This window comes from Botryllus schlosseri, chromosome 9 (assembly GCF_051294905.1).
Source record: "Botryllus schlosseri isolate E-star chromosome 9, Bs_hap1, whole genome shotgun sequence".
NCBI classification, from domain to species: Eukaryota; Metazoa; Chordata; class Ascidiacea; order Stolidobranchia; family Styelidae; genus Botryllus; species Botryllus schlosseri.
The window spans coordinates 19,124,147-19,143,394 of NC_137244.1; the positions used below are offsets into that span (position 1 = coordinate 19,124,147).

The following is a 19,248-nucleotide window of genomic DNA, read 5'->3' on the forward strand; positions in this document are numbered from 1 at the left end:
CTAAAAATATATTCGTATTATCTAATTATACGTAGGCTACATAGCTACAGAGCTTTTCATCTGACCCTGATTAGACGTAGTGGCACGTATGAAGTCAGCATGTAAAAATCGAAAACGTTAGGGAGAAACGGTAGCTTTTTCTACTGGCTATGACAACCTACGGCTAACAACAACTAAAATAATTCAAGCGTATAATAACTGGAAGATAATGCTGAAGTAACCAAGTATTCCGGCAGCGTCATATGCCGTATGCCGTTGAAAGGGGTATGCAATGAACTCGCAATGAAGTGAAATTGATGTGCAGATTTACTGTACTTCGACAGGCCGTATTATTGTAAGCTAAACATAGCCATAATTGCAAATTATTAGCAACTTCTGGTGGAGGTATACTGCACCACCCCCACGAATCTTAATCGATTGAGGATTTATCGGAACGCAATAATCTTTGAAGTCGGTTTAAAATGTCCGGCCTGGAAATCATTGTACATAATGAAAGAGCCACAGGAATGGATTGTATCATTGGATTGAATATTCTGACATCGCAACTTCAGTTGTTTTGGTACAATACATACAAAGTACATCATGCATATTGAATAATCTTTCTTCACTTCTCCGTAGTACCCCATCCACCAATGAATTGTTCGATGCTGGCCCAGAATGATTATAATATTCCCCACAATAGTATCACTAAAGTCACAATCACACAGTGCAGGGATTTGATCATTGTGTTTCGCGACGCGAATGGAGCAGCAGACAAAAATATATTATACTTAGGAGTTTTAGCTTATGATCTACCAGGGCCGAAACTACCGCACTCACACTCCCAATCGGGGAACTCGAAGGGGCCCAAGATTACGTCGTGGGGTCGTTTGTTGGAGGATGTTTATTCAACTTTAATTTTTGTCGCGCTTCGCGCGATATCATATCCCGGGAGATCGAGATTTAAATATCATCAGTTAGAGAAAAACGCGCCTATTTTAGAGAAATAGGCATATCGGCGCTGTCCATGATCGCACGCATTAAACAGGATTATGACCGGGCAGGACCGGGTCTCTAAGATATCAGGTGGGCCACATCACATTTTTAAACCGGAAAATGGGCCACGGCCAAGAAAGGGCTGAGAACCCCTTGTTAGTTACACTAACATGTAACTTAGTTATTCGCGCCATTTACCAGCTCCTAGATGTTAGTGTTTTTTGGCCTTAACTCGTTTTGTGTTCACAATAGAGAAAACTTTCTTCTTAAAACAGATAAAAACATGACGTTTTGGCAGCTCTTCAGCCATATATCATGATTGTACTAGCAGTGGTTGTTGAGATGGGCAATTTCACCCCCTCTCGCGCAGAAATTGGGTGTTGCCGGCTGGAAAATGGGGCAATCCCCTAAAGTCCATTTTTATTGAAATTTTAGGTCATTTGTCGGGATTCAGTACCCTCTTTTTTCGATTTCAAAAAAAGAAGTTATTTTCACTCCACCCTGATGCATATTACAGAAGAAAATGGATCAAAAGTTTGCATTACTATAGCGACTGCTCACTAGTTTGCTGCGACTAACAACTTGTAAAATTTCGAAGACCTTACAACTCTAACTTTTTATTTTTTACAAGCCCCGAGAAAATATCTTCAAATAGCAATGGATGTTTGTATCATTAGGCTGCTGTCAATTTATCAATTAAAATTGGTTTGCACAGTACGATATTTCATTTCCGACGGCCGTTTCTGTAATGTGAGTCATGAAGTTTTACCAATTATGAAGCGAATTAGGTATCGTGATTTACCTAATTGAAAAAATACAAATAAGGCTATCAATCATTTTGACGGTCTAGCGGACCCCCTGAAAATGCTTCGAGGACCCCCGGTTTTGAACCACTGTCGTAGAACTTTTGCCTTTCGATATTGCTATTATTTGGCTGGCGGCACCTACCAATTTGAAAAATTGGCTCTCTTGGAATTCGACCAATGTTGAGTTGGTGGCCCTTGCTTTAGACGTAGAGCATGATGATTGGTGAGCAACAGCATGCATTGCATATGTAATGGTGATGACAGTTGTTGTTTGTGGTATCCAAGCCGATATTCTCTATCATGATTCTGTACATGCCGACTTGCAGCAAGGCCCACGTCTAGACTTTTTAGGACACCGCTTACGCGGATCAGATGGCGAGAAGAAGCGTAGGAACACCTACACGCCCATCACTTGGGATGCAATTCTGCAGTCCACCTCGATCGGACTTGAACCGGCAACCTATTGGTATTGCAGCTGTGCAGTGTGCATGTTCATCACAATACTACGCTACTCGCCACATCCGCGTTGGTTCCTGGCAGTTCTATGTCTAGTTCGCAAAATAATTCCATTTCACCAGATAACGCAGCGATCGAGAGGTTGAGTTGTCTTCAGCAATATAAGCTTACTTGTGATGTGTGCCCACAACATGTGACAACAAACAATCATGTTTGCCATATTACTGGTTTAAACTATATATGTCGCATTCCCGTAATTACGATGCAAGTCAAATTGTTGACTTTTACCATTAATCATGTCAGGGGAGTGTTTACTGTCCACTCGGTGATCCGTTCATTGCACTGGCACCCAACCTACGGTAAGTTATATTGCCTAAGTGCAGGAGTCAGGATTCATGGTGCCTTTCTCTCCAGGAGATCAGTGCGAAGTTATAGCAGTAGAAGTGTGCAATTTCATTTAAAAGATATATAGCGTACCTTTAACTAAAATGTGTCACATCTTTTGACCTTGACCAACAGAGAAACTAGATAAACATGAAAAAGGGCTCTATCGCAGCTGTTATTGCCGTAGCTGGTTTAGCTGCCGTGGCATTGACCGTAGGGTTGGTGATAGGATTGAGAGATGACCCACAGGGTGGAGAGGAGCAAGATACGTCACCACGACTCGACTTGGCGACTGCAAGAGGTATTTCATCGCCATCACTTATAAGAATAAACCATATTATCTAGGTGTTGAGAGAAATTCATGAATTCAGCCGACGATCAAGGTTCCATCATTGGCAGTATGACTGAACAGGCTGCTATGTTCTTGGGAATCCCGTTCAGTCAACCGCCAGTAGGAGACAATCGATGGAAAAAGCCACGCGACCCAGCAGCTTTTCCCGGTGGAGTTTGGGAAGCGACATTCACTAGACCCGCGTGCGTCCAAATCTGTGAGCAACCAGCTGCTGAGTACAGTTGCCCACAAGAGGTGCGTCATGTTACCACTTTGACTGCCAACAATCATAAATATAGGATTTTACTCAGTCCCATAAAGTGCCAGCGATCCTATATTTAGGATATGTTTGAAATGAGTACAGTAAAGTCCGGAATTGGTTCTATCCCCGGATTACGGCTGTATCCGAGGCTGCTGAATAGGCTTGTTGTCATAAACCACCATTTTCGGTGCCGGAAGTATTTTTTAAAATCACATTTGCATACAATAGGTCAACCTCTTTTTGGTTTGGCCACTAGGTGGCTTTTCATAAAATGAGCAGCAAAAAAATGAATTATTTTTATAATTCCTTGATGTTGAAAAAAAATTTTTTTTCATAAGTTGCGCAAGGTTTTCACTTATCAGCACGCCCGATTCCAGCCAAATATCCAGCTATGCGAAAATTCATTGTTTGCTGGCGTTTATTGGCAATTTCCATAATAGGCCTTGGCAGCTAAAGTGTTAAGTTACGAAGTACCGGTACTGAGCAGCCTTTCACTCTCTGATCTTATAACATCTTTCGCGTGCGTTCAGTGGGATGAAGACTGCTTATATCTTAATGTGTGGGTGCCACGAAGGCTCATGAACGTGGTCGAATCCGACGAAGTAATCGGAGGCGAGCATTACGTCGTGGGGGAAGAATTTCAAGATGGCGGTGATAAGTCTTTGGCAGTGATGCTTTTCTTCTACGGAGGGAATTTCTTGAATGGCGCCGGATCAGCGACTTTATACGATAGCAGATACCTCGCAAACGCGGGAGATGTGATTGGAGTTACCACAAATTATAGGTAGGCCTATAGTAAAAAGTATCATTTAGGAGTGCACTAAAAATCTTGATAGAGGCTTTCTTCGTGTAATAGCCCAAATTCAATATTTAAAATCTCATCAAGAAATGCAGCCTAGAACACGTTGAGGATTTTTGAGTAAACAGTAGATGAATTGTGTCATGGCATATCCTATCTTACGAACGATAGACAAGGTATCGCTAATCATATTCACACGTCATTGTACTAAAACTGGTCCATAAGGATGTATAATACTTCTTCGGAGTACTCAAGTGTAGGTTTTGTCTACTGGCACTACTTATTCCTTTGATTCTGGTCTTGGACTATTTCCACTAGGTCTAAAACACTTACTCTTTACTTACTTGCAAATCGCTACTTGTACTTGTACTTGAGTAGAAATGTTACTTCTCTTTCCGTTTGATTACTAACGATGACTATTTTGGCCACCTCTGCATTGTACGTACTGTACAGTCAACTCATCAATTTCAGGCTAATGTATAATTGTATATACTCAATACTCATAGGCCTATATTGGCGGCAAGAAAACAAACTGTTGCCGTCCGTTTATATTTCGGTTGGATGAAATTAAGACTATCTCTTTCCTCTCTCTCTCCCTCTCTCTCTCTCTCACTCACTCTCTTCTTCCCGAGCAAAGTTCCTAACCTCCTTCCTTTTTACGAACCTACATCTCACATATCACAATGAGTATTTTTGATAACAGAGTCGGCCCGCTTGGATTTCTGGTGCAGGGAGACGGAGACGATGCCGCTACAGGCAACTATGGAATATGGGACCAGATAAAAACTTTGGAATGGATTCAGAAGAATATTAAATACTTTGGTGGAAATCCAGACAAGGTAATATAATCGTTAAATAGTGTAGTTAGCACGGTTTCATAACACCTGCGTATTTTAGTTTGTTACTAATTGCCACTCCGCTTGCGTTGTTGTGTTTGACTGCTGTCGTCGAAAGCGAACGCGGCCAGGGGCTACAGTCGTTTCTTCGTAGAATTTTTTTAAACATTCTGTGTTAGCTCTGTTTGTCCTATTGGCAGCGTTTCAGACCTCGCAGTGTACCGGATCTAGTCAAATCGTCGTTGAAATTTTCATATCATTCATTTTGCTCCATATATTGTAATCGGCGCCCGTTCGAAATCGCTACTGTCGAAATCTGTTATTTCAAAAAGTTTTTGTTTTCTGCCACTCTATGTTTGGAGTCACCGTCACTGGCATTGTACCTGCCATAGACTATTATTGGTCTTTTAATGTGAGTGTGTTTGTGTTTTGCTTGTGAGTGAATGCGTGGACTTCAATATCTGAGAAACGTATACTATGTGTATCTCTGGGAAGCGAGTGGTGCAGTTGGTTACGCACTGCAGTCACGACACCAATAAAAGTAGGTTTGAATCCCGGTTCTGATCAACTTCTACGTGTCGGAGTTTTCTCTGGGCTCCTCATCGCCGATCTCGCTACTACGGTAGTGCATTGAAAAGGCCAGACTGAAAGTGAGTGGTGCTTCAAGTCGGCAGCTGAGACCACGGTGGGGACGCATGTTAATGAGAAACTGAAGCTTGACTGGGAGGAGAGGATGAAAGCCGTCACCAAAATTACGAAAAAGCAAAGACGCTATGAACATTATCACAATTCCTCTCGTGGCAACACATAGCTTGAAAAAAGCGATAAGCGCTACTGTGTTGTAACAATAACAATATAAATAATAATAATGTGTATCTCTAGGCTACGTACTACGCCCTGACAATGTTTTAGAATTGTAGGTTGCGTGGACTTGGCGTCTGCGTTTATCTACTACACTATATCTAATTATATATGGTCACGGCATATAGTATCGAAAATGCCCAACAAATCGATCATGTCCCATCGTAGGTCACAGTGTACGGACAGAGTGCAGGCGCGGAATCGATCGGCGTTATGATGACGTCGCCGTACGTGCGAAATCTAGAAAAACCGCTGTTCCACCAATGCATTATGGAGAGTAATCCGTTCGGACTGCCATTCCGCGACTTCAATAACGCCAAGGAATTTGGTAGTCGCTTCACTGTGGCTGCTGGTTGTCTCGCGAATGACATGGAATGTCTGCGGAAAGCGTAAGAGTATATCTAGATTAGGTCTGCATTTATTGTACATGCCGAGTGGGATAGATTCTGAGAAGTGTTCGCCTGTAGTGGGCCCATATATTTAGTGCCAATCATGTAGGGTGTAGGCTTATTCTTCCCTTCTTCCGTTCATCCGCTTTTCCGTGTGGGGATAGCATTCTCGTATAGTTATTATATTATAGCACGCAAAGGCTGAAGTATATTCATAAGCATCAACCAGTGGTATCCGTACCTATAGTTTTTCGTTTTATTTTTCTGCGAAGATTCCCCCTGCAATTACCAAATAGCCAGGACCAAAATCGACCTCTGGAAATTATACTTGTACTTCAGTGCTTTCCACGCCTTCGTTTTCTACGCCCACCCGAAGCAGTTTTGACACGCATATTGTAATCGCTATATGCTTCTGTTTGTCATTGTCACCGTATCGACGGTGATGACTTCATGACCAATGGCTATCTCTAAATATAGGCAATGACGCCATCAATTTATACTCAGTGTCTTCTCTAACCATATTCACAGCGCAAGTCTACCGTTTTTTCAGAGATACTGATACGATATTGCAAGCATTCAAGGAATCATCCCTGGAGGTGGTTGGCGTCGACAAACTTTTATTAATTTTCCAACCTTGGAGTCCTGTCATTGATGGAGACTTTCTACCAGAGCAGCCTATTGATGCCTATGTAAAGGTATGCAAATGAATTGCTTGCAAAAATCCATTTTCTTATGTGACATAAATAACCACTATTCAGAATAACTTCAAGATGACCTGCTAGATAGAAATGAGTAGGCTGCGCATGGGCGTTATATGTTCATTAAAATCTGTTCCTCAGTTTTGCTGCCATATATGTTGCGATCATGCCCAAAGGTGTCGTCGGAAATGGTACGGGTTATTATTACATTCGCTTTGAAATAATAAAAGTCTTCCCGATTCTCTACAAAAATAACATGATGTTATTTTCAAAAAAAAGTTATTTTGTTGCTGTTTGTCACTAGCCTACAGTTAATATTTGCACACGATAGATGACAGTTACACCATAATTGAGCTAAATTCGTATCAATTGATATATAGCCTGGTCATGGTCAGTGGTCAATAGGCCTACCACATAGGTGGAGTTGATTTTCATACTGCAGAGTCACTACATCCTAGGTCTCAAACTCAAATGTGCTTGCGGGCCAATTTCCTAATTTCTGATGACATAGCGGGACGCAGCATCAATAATAGGGGTATTCAATGTATAATATCCAAGTATGCCTTATTTAACGGCACCCTGCAGACGGGCATTCCACAAACATCGTCAAAATGTAATTTACTAATATACTGTTCACGGTTGGCACGAAAAAAATCACACTTTCAAATATTTGAATAAAATAGTTTTTGTGCCGGGCATAATTTGTTAAAATAATGAGTTATAGACATCATCCGAGAGGACGCATGATGACATCGTAAAAGCTATCGGGTTATAATATTGCAGCTAAGTGGAACTTTGACGCGCCACAATTTGATGTAGAATATTTTAAAATGCACTAAAGATTGATCTGATATCAAAGCATGTGAGCGGTGTAGGTAGGTGTAGCCTCGGGTTTCTGATATAGTCGTGATAAGTAGACTAATGTTACTGCCATTGCCAAAGTCAAAGTAAACCAGCGTTAGATTTTTTTTCGATTATTATCGGAACAGATCAATAACAACTTAAATATAATCATTATTGTGCCATAGTAGTAGCATCGTTTCTTAACCTTTCAGCGATCTGTACGTTTTCAACACAATTTCTGATGGTACCTATAAAAATCAGGAAGCCAATTCACATAAAATCGCGAGTGGCGCGAAGAATATTTTCCGCTGAATAAATTGGCCCAGGATATGTTCCACAGCATTATAGGCCTATTTCCACAATGTATCTAGTACCCCCGATGTGGTGCATCGTACCACGAAGGGGCTACGGACCCCTGGTTAAGAACTCCTGCATAGAAATGTCCAATCGCCGAAGAATCCATTGGCGTTACAGCTGTGGAGCGTACCCCTACCTTACTCGCCACCGCTAATAACATGGATAAAAAGAACAAACAATATACGTCACGGGGACCACAGAATGCCAATGGTATCCATACTGACCTTATTAGATATCTATATACCCTACGCAACGCAAGCAATGGCCTTTTGATATATTACTATTCGCCATGACAGTCTCATAGATTATTGCGTGCGCGGGATCACCAAGTTACTATTCCGAGACGCAAGTCCTATGATTTCAACGTTTGACCCGACTCAACTCGAGTCATATTTAGTTTATCACCCAGTCTATTCAAAGTCGAGTAATTGGAGGAAAGGTCGCACCAAAAAAAAATCACAATTTTCAGTCACGAATCATCAACGGGCCATGTTTTATCATCGCATGGTTGATTTTAGAAGTGATGTGAAAATGAAGTATGTTGAGATTTCAGATTTTTGTAGTTGTTTTAGAGTGAACTTAAAGTGTTTGAGACCTCTGCACACATAATAGCCTATATGGTGAATAGCGCAGTGTTGATTGGTGCATTCGACGGAACAATAGTATCCATTGCGACGAATACACATATAGATTTTACAGACCCATATATCAATTGATATATGGCCTGGTCAGTAGGCCTACCACCAGAGGTGGTCAAAGTAGTCACCGCCGCTACTCACGTAGAAGTAGAAGTAACGCCGGTATTTCTACTGAAGTAGAAGTAGACGTGGTGGTTCACAAGTAAGTAAGTAAGTAGGTATTCTACGCTTATTTTTGCCTACAAAACTGAAAACTGCCAAGTAGAAGTAGAAGTAGTCTAAAATCATAACTACTTAAAAAGTAGTGTGAGTAGGCAAAATCTACTTCAAGTACTTCAAAAAGTAGAAGTACTTCGTTACTGACCACCGCTGCCTACCACATAGGTGGAGTTGATTTTCATACTGCTGAATCACTATATATAGGCTACTGTACAGAGTATATGGTGATAATAGCTCAGTATTGATTGACGCATTCGACGGGGAAATAGTATCATTGCGAAGAATACACTTCCATATGGCCACAACTTCTGCAAATCAGCAGAAGAGAGAGGGGGAGAGAGAATATCAGATCACCATTACGCTATCTCGTTAGTAATTTAACTTTACAAACTGATGAAAATATAGTGTATGTATGTATCAATATAGTGTATAAAATCTCCGAAGTAAGAAGTGCAGTAAAGGAAACTGAAATATGCTATAGTAGCAGTACATATAGCCTATGTAAATGCTTACTGCCCTCTGTATATAATAACTGTATTTGATGTATATTGTATGTTGTATAGTTCTACTGAGCACCTCAATTTCTTTACCAATAATTTTGATCATCTTTCACATGATTTTATCGCTTTTTTCGTATTTTGACAGGGTGAAATGATGCAAATACCTTCAATATACGGCGGGACTGTGGATGAAGCAGTTCTTTACATAGCGTTCGCTTTCGGTAGCGAAGTGAACAATGCAGAGTACCGTGCGGTGATGAGAGCAATAATGAAGGGAGACGCAAGGCCAATTATAGGGCAATATCCTCCTGTGGTGAGATGATGAGTCGATTGTTTCCAACATTATCACTGTGCATTCGCATAGTGGAATGGATTCTCATTCCAATTCTGCACTAGGTCGTGATTTCATTATCATTTTCACAGAGCGGATAGCGTGAATGGCATTAATCGGTATCATGATATCAATTGATGCTGCATGCTTGCGGGGTTTACTGATATAACATGCGCGAACTTCACATGTGCCTTATCGCCTAACACCGCTGTTACTATAACACTGGTCAACAAAATGAAAAAAATTTGTTAGGCAAAACATCTGAGAGCCGTTTCTGAGGTTTTTGAGGTTGCTGATTACGAATATCACATTAGTTTTGTCAGATTGGCTCTTTGTCGGAAGATATTTGATTTTATACTGCGCATAAATAGATAATGGACTATGAAGAACCCTTATATCGTCATCAGTCATTCTATCAATATTAACATGGCATGATGCGAAATATTTGTTTGTCAAATAAGCAGTTTGTAAAGCCTAAAATTGTACTTTTGCGCAACAGAAATACATATTCTCCTGTATCAATTGGTCATTCTACCAATATTAAAGGGGAGTACAAAACTATAAAATTTGTCCCTGAAAACCTTAACTACAATACTCATATGCGTCTTATTTCTTTGACTGGTAAATGGTTAATTTTCCGCTGAGTCAACAAAGAAAGGGGGTATACCTAGTAACCCTATCAAAAGAGAAGCTTAAATATGGTATCTGGTATATTCGAATACCGATGAAAGATTCCAACTAATCTCATTAGGAAGGAGTTCATTGCATGTAATTTATCCTAAGAAGTAGCAAATAAAACCTTTTAGATAGTCACAAAGCACCCAACTACAAACGGTTGGTCCGAAAATTCGTATCTGCATATCGAAGACTTGAGCACAAACATGAGCACAAAAGTTAACTTTCTGTTCGGTCATATTGATATATTTCCTGATCATCTTGTTGATTATAGCAAGGGCAAATATTCTACCAAGATTGCAGAACACCAATAGAAAGATATCAGGGAAGATGAGATGAACAATTGAACATATGATGGCAGACCATTGCCGGAACCTTTCGAGAAACTGCACTATAAATGGCTTACAGGCGAAAATCGTACAAAATACAATTGTGCTTTAAAATAAATTAATAATGTTATATTCCAACTGATTATTTCAAATTTACAATAGGTGGTTGACATGAAACTGATTGAATCAATGCCCCGTTATTTGAGTATCTAGGTAAGTAATTATATACATGACTAGAGTTTATTTATGTGCATGATATCCGTGAAAGTATGTAACTATGATAAATCTATTACCCCTAAATATAGTGCTGGTGCTGTATTTTGATTTAGAAGAGTCTTCTGTGTGTAAAAATAACAAGTAGATTGAATTTATAAGCTTTATAGTACGACTGAGCCGATTTTATATCTTGTCATTACCGCGAAAATGGGAGATTTTGGTCAAAATAGCCCCTTGGGTTCTCTCCACAATAAGAGCCAATTTGAAAAAACGAAGGTCATATTCGGAATCAGCGCCCTTCAGAACCCCCAAAACCACTCTTACTTTGTCTTTGTCTTTGCCTAAAAATATGTGTTGGCCAGTGTAATCTATAGACGCCACAATATTGCCATGGTCTTTTGCAATTAGAGCCATGATGACAGGCATTATGTAACTGCAAAAAAGACTTAACATTTATATTTAACATTATTTAAACAGCATTTGTTTAAAACGTAGTTTAATCCACGATTTTGAATAAATGCAACCTGCGCGTGGCTACATGTATATTTCTGTACAGTGTGATCCGCTTGACTCTGTAATCGGGAACGACTGCGACAACAGAGATTTGATGGGAGCTTTGGGAACCGAGTACATATTCCTGTGCCCGACCAGATACGCAATGTTTCCTTTGACTTCGAGCGACAGTTACTTCTACATATTCAACCAAACATGGTCGTTTTATGTAAGTGTAATTAGCAGGTATATACGCACAGGTAGTTAAAGTAGTCAGAGTTGCTACTCCCGTAGCCAGGCAAAGCTGTGAATTACTATTCAAATACCACTATATAAAGAAGAATTTCAAAGACATATCAAAACTACTTAAGATAGAAGTAAACAATGAAGATCTAAAATGTACTCAAGTATATGGTTCCGATAACTAGAGTTGGTCATGGGTCGCATAGTTATACCATTTAATTGCAGTGTACATCTACTCGGCCACGTAAATTGACCATTTACCATGACGCTACAAGTTGGTTTAATTTTTGAAGACATAGTTCCCATTGCCCCTTTTTCCGAACAACCGCTTGAGTAAGTAGTGCAATTAGGCTATACAGCTATACTTGAGCACTCGGAAAAAGTAGAGGTACTGCGTTACTGACCTCGTACCTATATTCTATAGACATAGACATGTAAGTCAGATATAGTAACGTAACCTACATTAGCATGTTATAGGCGAGTAAGTTTGTTGAACCTTTTCGTGCTACTCCATCTATCAGCGGTTTACGGGGTGGTTTGGCGTCTTTAGGAACTTTGGGAAATCGAGCCATGTTTTGACGCGGTTTGCCACGCGGCAGAGCTCCCGTATGTCTTCAACGTCGAGAACCTGACAGTGTACGAGTACACCCCGACGGAGAGATTGCTCGCCCAGAGAATGGGATATTACTGGACGAATTTCGCCAAATACGGAAATCCAAACGGGCCCTCTGCAGAGGTCGGTATTTATAAAATGTAGGCAGCGCTGTGCCGTTATAACCGAATTGACTTGTCGCATCGCAGGCGGGAGCCGACATGGGAGCTGTCTATTGGCCGAAATTCAGAGAGACCGGTTCCGACGACGAATACTTCGCCTTGCAAATTAACGGGGACGCTGGTGACTTTGCGATGACGAATCCTTACCAAGAGACTTGTGATTTCTTTGACAACCTAGACTCGTATGCGGATCATTTTAAATTGCCGTGATAGCGACAACATTTTTGTAGTGCAATACAGATATGTCTAACCCATATTGTTGACGGTTTTTTTCATCATTTCCCAAATTCATTTGTTCGACTGGCGATATATAACCAATGTATTTACGAGAATGTAGATATGTTGATAGGCATGAAGAAAAGCGTTGAACTAATCCGGCAAATCATAGGATTCGCTCCCGTGATGTGACATCACAATCAACTCACTTCCGTTCCTAATTATCACGTCGTCCGTCGATATTGGTAGTTGCGGAAGAAAGTATAATGAAATACCTAAGTATTTTAAATGTATTTTGACATGGAATTTAGAAAAAAGGATGCATCTTGGAGATCGTATCGAAAACGAACTCGTATATGGGCATGATACGAAATGAATTCACGATCTCGATTTGAGGTTGGCTCTAGGAACATGATTTTTCCCTGAATTTGTATTTGATGATACTAGATCTACTCAGCTATAATAATGATGCATGTCAAATCGACCTTACGTTACGTCCAGTCATCAGTAGGATTGCGTATTCTGTATCGCATTGTACATTGTGTGTATTAGGCGGATAAAATAATACTACCTCCGATTATACACATATACTACGCCCGGCAGCAACCCTTCAGCATATAATGTTACCGTTTTCCAAGTAGAATACTTATGGTTTTGTAACTTGCCAACCGTTTCCTTAAGATTTCGAAGCACCTTCTTACATATAATTAATGTCGATGTTGTACGCACTTGTCAACTGGTACATTGACTTCGTTACATTGAGATAACAAATCACTGGCTTTTACTGTAAATTTGCGTCTCTCTCCATATAGATAGACTAATGATCAAGCAAGTTGGCCTTTAAGCGGTCGTTTACATACGAAGCAAATATGTGAATACAACACAGCATGTCAACAAATACATTCATGTAAGCTTTGTAATACGCAACGAAACGATAAATCATATCATACAGAGTTTATTGACGGCCACTCTCACGCTAGCCTTAAACTCGGTAACGATGTTATTTCAAAGAATGCAGCCAAACTGAATTTCAGATGCGACGAAGTTGAGGCACTTTCTGATCTATAGTAGACAAATAGTGAGTGCATAGGAAAAATCAAATGCATGCATATTATCATTAGAGAAGACCGGCAAAACACAGCCGAAAGCGCGATGCTATATATAGTGGCATTAACTTATCAGTGATCTCCATACGAATCCAAGCTATCGCAGAAGTCACAATCCCCTTCGTCAAGATTCTCAATCACAAAGTCACCAAGACCGGCAGAAATGTGCATAGCATAGTAATCATTTGAGCCGGCGTCCCTAAATTTAGGCCAAAAAACCGCGTTGATATCTTCGCCGTTGAGTACCTTCTGGTCGTTCCGCTGTAAATAGGGGGCATTGAAATCGTCGATAAGTATTCGGCAGCGTAAAGAATAAGGTATACCTCATTTGGATCACCGTTTGGATTTCCATATTTCGCAAAATTTGTCCAATAATAAGCCATTCTCCGGGACATCTCTCGTTCCTGCTCATCGTATCTATATGTTGTCAGGGTCTCCATATTGAACACGTACGGAAGCTCGGCAGCATGGCATACCTTGTCGTTGCAAGGTTCAAATCCCCAAAGTTCCTTTTCATAATCAATGGCCATACATTAGCACACTCTGTCACACTGAAATCCCCGCATACCAAGACTTACCTTAAATGACCAGGTTTCGTTAAATATGTAGTAATAGGAATCGGGTATCATGCGGTTCAACGAATATCTTGTAGGGCACATGAAGAGGTACCAGGTGGTAAGTACTTCCATTACGTCCCTGTTGTCGCAGGACGGGCCATCGGCTATGTCACACTATACCGATTAGGACACGTGTCAATGGTGTAATGGAGAAATACAAAATCGCCTGCGGTTTGAGCCGAACTCAAAAACTTACCAACGGCTGATATCTGTCGATGATTTGAGGGGCATCCAGCTTCATCATGCCATAAACTACTGCCCTGTATTCGGCATTAGATATTTCACCGGGAAATGTTCCGTATATGTAGCTCTGTGCTTCGTGTTGGGTGACACCCATCATACACGGAATTTGAACGGCCTCACCCTACAAACCAAAGATTAGAGAAGGTAGAACACCGGACATGTCGGACTTCTGTCTCCGAAACCAAATCTTGCATTATAATGACAATACGACAACACTGTATATCAGTGACGTTGTCATGACCTAACCGCTTTAGACGAAGGAATTTTCCCCACTGCACTGAAATATCGTTGCACGAATCTGCATGATGTGGGCCTCTATATCAGAAGTGTTCGACATTTTTGCTACTCACGATCGCATTTGGCTATAGGCTAGGGCACGGATGCATTCCAGACGACAGTCGTAATGGCCCACCTGGAGGCCAAATATTCATCGTCAATTCGGTACACCGCACCGAGGATAGTCCCTGTGATTTTTGTGCCGTCACTTTTTTCTTGGTAAATATACCTTACGCAGAAGAATTTCTAGTTGCAGAAGAGGAACGCCCAAACAGGCTCACTAGTAATAATGTAATGAAAATTTACGGGGATCGGTTGTTTAGTCGTGCAGGCCGCGGAAATTTTTTCAACTTCATGAAGGAATATTCTCGATAACTTTGGAAGTTGCACAACGCACATTGGCCTATTTTACTGTCAAATATTACTTTGTTGCATGTCGTTATTTCTTGACCTCCCATCGGGATTGCTGGTATAGAAAAACATATATTGGAATCGCTCTAAAGTTCCAGAAAACCCGTCATTCGTGAGACGCTTACGATTACGAATTGGTATTTCTTTATGCGGTGCATCATTTTCCTCTGCGGTTCGCATTTGTACGGTGGGGCTCGGATTGAAAGGGCGCTAATATATTGGAAACAAAAAATCAAGTCAACCTGAATCGCGTGTAGCACAAATAAAATTTTTGAGTTGAGTTGAAACATCTCAAAAATTGGAGATCCATTTTTTAATTCAAATTGCATGTCGACGGCCGCTAACACGCGCTAACTTAATTATATGTAGACCGCATAATTTTTGCTCTGCGGCCGCAGGTCGGCCACCTCTGCTCTATATAAACGAGGGAATTGTTATTGCGGGTTAAGTCGCGGCCTATAGCCGTCGTAGCTTACTTTCAAGTTTATCATAAGCGTGCTCGCAGTTCAAAGCAACTGCGCAACTGAAAAGCTATTGAGGAAATTGACTTAGAACCAGTTTACTGAGAAATTTAATAGCCGCGTATAGCTTAGCGATATTATACCTTCCCGAAAAGGTCTACCGGCTGTTCCGGCAGGAAATCACCGTCAATGACCGGTCCCCACGGTTGGAAAAGTAAGAAGAGCTTGTCAAAGCCGACGACTTCGAAAAAATTGAGTCTAAACGCCAGCTGAATCTCGTCCGTCGTCCTTGAAACACCAAAATTTCAGCCCGTATGGGGATAGAAAAAGAAATGCAGCATTTACAGCTTTCTCAAGCAATCCATGTCTCCTCGCACGCAGCCGGCCTTTTCCGCAAACCTCCCCCCATACTCCATCGCGTTGTTCCAATCTCGAAAAGGCAGGCCGAACGGATTGCTGTGCATAATACACTGTTGAAATATGTCTCGATTCTTTACGTAAGGCGAAGTCATCAGCACTCCTATGGATTCTGCCCCGGCGCTTTGACCGTATATAGTTACCTGTAGAAGCAGGAAGAGCAATAAATCTCCACAGATTTGACGAAGACGAGCGCACTGGATGCCATACCTTGTTCGGATTACCCCCAAAGGTTCGTATGTTTTTCTTTATCCATTCCAAACTGCGCACCTGGTCCTGAATCCCATAATTACCGATAGCCGCATCTTCTCCTGACCCTTGCACCAAAAAGCCGAGCGGTCCTAGCCTGACAGAATTCGGTTCGTTTATGACCGTTCAATTTCAATCCATCGCGAACGCTTTATATCGTAAATCCAAAGCGAATGGGCCACATTTCGTGCATTAGATCAGTTATGCGATTGTATATGAAATAGATACCAATTGTCCGAACCATTTCCGAATAAAGATTGTAAATAGTCATTCCCCGTCGATTGTTGCCTGCACTGTTCGTGGCGTGCAACGCAACACGATATTCCTGTCTCTTATCGGGTATCGGCTATGTATGCCTGACCAATGACCATTATAAAAGACTGATTCACGCTGAGAGAGAGAGAGACATGGTACCCTTTTTCGCATGCACCGTCGACATACTTGACGACGGAGATGCGATACGACCTTAATAGCAAGGTCATCTGGTCTGCACACCCGTTTTTTTCTCCTCCATGCTATCCGTGATTGCTGAGTGCCTAGCAGTATAGCCGCGGATCCCAGTTTTCGGGTCTTTGGTCTAACCCGGCCCGGGATCGAACCCACGACTAACCAATGGAGACGCCGGACGAATAACCATTACACTATCCCGCTCGCTGTGAGATAAGAAAACGACAAAAATATTCCTAAAAGATGTATGTTACTAAAGTATTCCACTCATACAAAATACATCAAACTATACTTCATTCTATTTCAACAGCTTCATCCGCCAAAGTACTATAGGCCAATTGATCGGGAGAGGTGAATTTCAATCATACACTACACGTCTTCGGTCCAGCCATATAATCCGCATTTGTAGAATTTATAGTGACCAACAGACATTTGTGACAACGATACTGATACCTGTAATTAACTGTGACTCCGATAACGTTTCCTAAATTGGCAAGAAAGCGACTGTCGTATAGTTCGACCGAGGCGGATCCGACTAGGAAATTTCCTCCATAGAAGAACACCATAACTGCCAGAGAGTCATCGTCTCCGTTCTGCTGTTCCGGGTCGATAACATAATGCTCGGTGCTTATAACGTCGTCACTTTCGACTGTTGACATGACCGACCGAGGAACCCAAATATTCAAAAACAGACAGTCTTCGGAAAATTGGTCCTGCGACACAAAAGTTACAATGTCATTATTCGCAGCGATCCAGCAACATTGTATTATAGACCCACCTCTTCCGGACAGCTATATTCGTCAGCGGGAAGCGAGCATCTCTGTATGCAAGAGTCTCTTTCGTATGTAGCGTTGTAATATCTCTCATTATAAGGCACGGGCCTGCGAGGATTTTTCCACCGATATTGCCCCACTGGTGGCTGACTGAAGGGGATACCGATAAACATCCCTGCCTCGGGCGTGACCAAGCCGACGACATCGCCTTCCGTTGCTAACAAAGCAAACTGTTAACAAGTCAATTAACCACAAAAAAATACTTCGCTTACTCTTGGCTACTATTTTGTCCAATTGAGGTCCTTGAGGTCCTTCCGATATCGGTTCGCTCTCATCGGGTCCAAGAGTTAACACTAGAGTTACCGTCAACACAATAGCGATGGTGACTGTTCCAATAATCGCTACAATAGCCGATTTCCTCATTTTCCAACCTGTAAATGTTGGATCGCTTTAATATTACTTAGCGAAACTGCATTAGTAAGATAGATTGCAATGGATAAATAGCGACCTTAGTCTATCACAGTACTCCAACATATGAGGGTGCAGTCAACCGACTTTACCACATCAGCGACGGGTTTAGGAATGTACCAAGCAATTATGTAGTAAAATGCTGGTCAAACAATAACTATGTGATGAACTGAGTTGATTACGGGCTTGGAGTTCGCTCATTTAATATATTTGCTAATCGTCCTTTTATAGTGCTAATGATTCATAAACATGCGGAAAGGCCGAGCAGTGAATTGAGCAGTAGGCCTACAACATGTCAAAGGCCCTACACCGACATCGTGTAATCGTGCTTTGTAATCGTAATCGATTACGACAATTACAGCATTTCGAATAATCGTCGATTATTTCACACATCTAATCGATTTCTTTGTAAAAGAACAACTACGTTTTTCTTCTTCAAGGACTATGACGTAAGCTGATGATCATTAGGGCAAGTTTTTGAAACTTTTTTTACAAATTCCGGCAGCTTCCTGAATGCTCAGAAGTTATGTAGTTTGGTGTTTTATGATGTTTGGAGGAATCTCACATTGCTTTTCTTCGATTTTTCATGAAACTTTCAGCAACTTTTTCGATTTTTCAAACTACTTTTTGCAAATTTGTATCGATTTTTCATGCAACATACTTTTTACTGGAAATATTTGGCACTACATGTAAATAGATCGATCACTATTTTACTAAGACGGATGTTACGTCACCATGGAGTGGGAATCACCGGTACGGCACTTATAAAGCTTTAACGTTGGGCTGACCCATTTGATTTATTTTTAACATCGAAAAGATATTTTGCCGTATAAGACATATGCTAGCCGATACGGATGATACGGTAAAACTTGAAAACAGGAATAAAATGCTATGTGCACATTGTACAGACAGTCCACGGCATTGCCGACAGCTATTTGTAAAAGCAATATTTTCATTGACAGTGTCATTCAATAAACGACTGCATTTATATTTCAAAAGGCAATCGTATCGTAGTGATTTGCGATTGACTAGCTGTTGGTAAGTTGTAGTTAGCTTGTCGGGCACAACAGTTGTTTGATCGATAAAGTCACCACGATGAAATGAAAAACCGGCATAATAAATTATCCACCAGTAGCCATGATCCCATATC

General features: G+C 41.1%; 2 protein-coding genes across 2 annotated transcripts; one reads left to right on the plus strand and one right to left on the minus strand.

Moving 5' to 3' along the window:
* The first annotated feature begins 2,734 nt into the window (after nt 1-2,734).
* Nucleotides 2,735-12,668, plus strand: LOC145446070 (crystal protein-like). The gene is made up of 10 exons (XM_080324254.1): nt 2,735-2,922; nt 2,993-3,207; nt 3,745-3,998; nt 4,717-4,852; nt 5,879-6,099; nt 6,650-6,794; nt 9,500-9,667; nt 11,462-11,626; nt 12,191-12,376; nt 12,442-12,668. The coding sequence occupies exons 1-10, from the start codon at nt 2,772-2,774 to the stop codon at nt 12,622-12,624; spliced, it is 1,824 nt and encodes a 607-aa protein (XP_080180380.1). The 5' UTR covers nt 2,735-2,771; the 3' UTR covers nt 12,625-12,668.
* An 860-nt stretch (nt 12,669-13,528) lies between these two features.
* On the minus strand, nt 13,529-18,115 carry LOC145446071 (cAMP-regulated D2 protein-like). Its single transcript, XM_080324255.1, has 10 exons — nt 17,903-18,115; nt 17,636-17,847; nt 17,311-17,570; nt 16,372-16,507; nt 16,090-16,304; nt 15,888-16,032; nt 14,550-14,717; nt 14,315-14,467; nt 14,060-14,245; nt 13,529-13,997 (listed from the first exon to the last, which is right to left on the minus strand). The coding sequence occupies exons 1-10, from the start codon at nt 18,051-18,053 to the stop codon at nt 13,809-13,811; spliced, it is 1,815 nt and encodes a 604-aa protein (XP_080180381.1). The 5' UTR covers nt 18,054-18,115; the 3' UTR covers nt 13,529-13,808.
* Between the last annotated feature and the right edge of the window lie 1,133 nt (nt 18,116-19,248).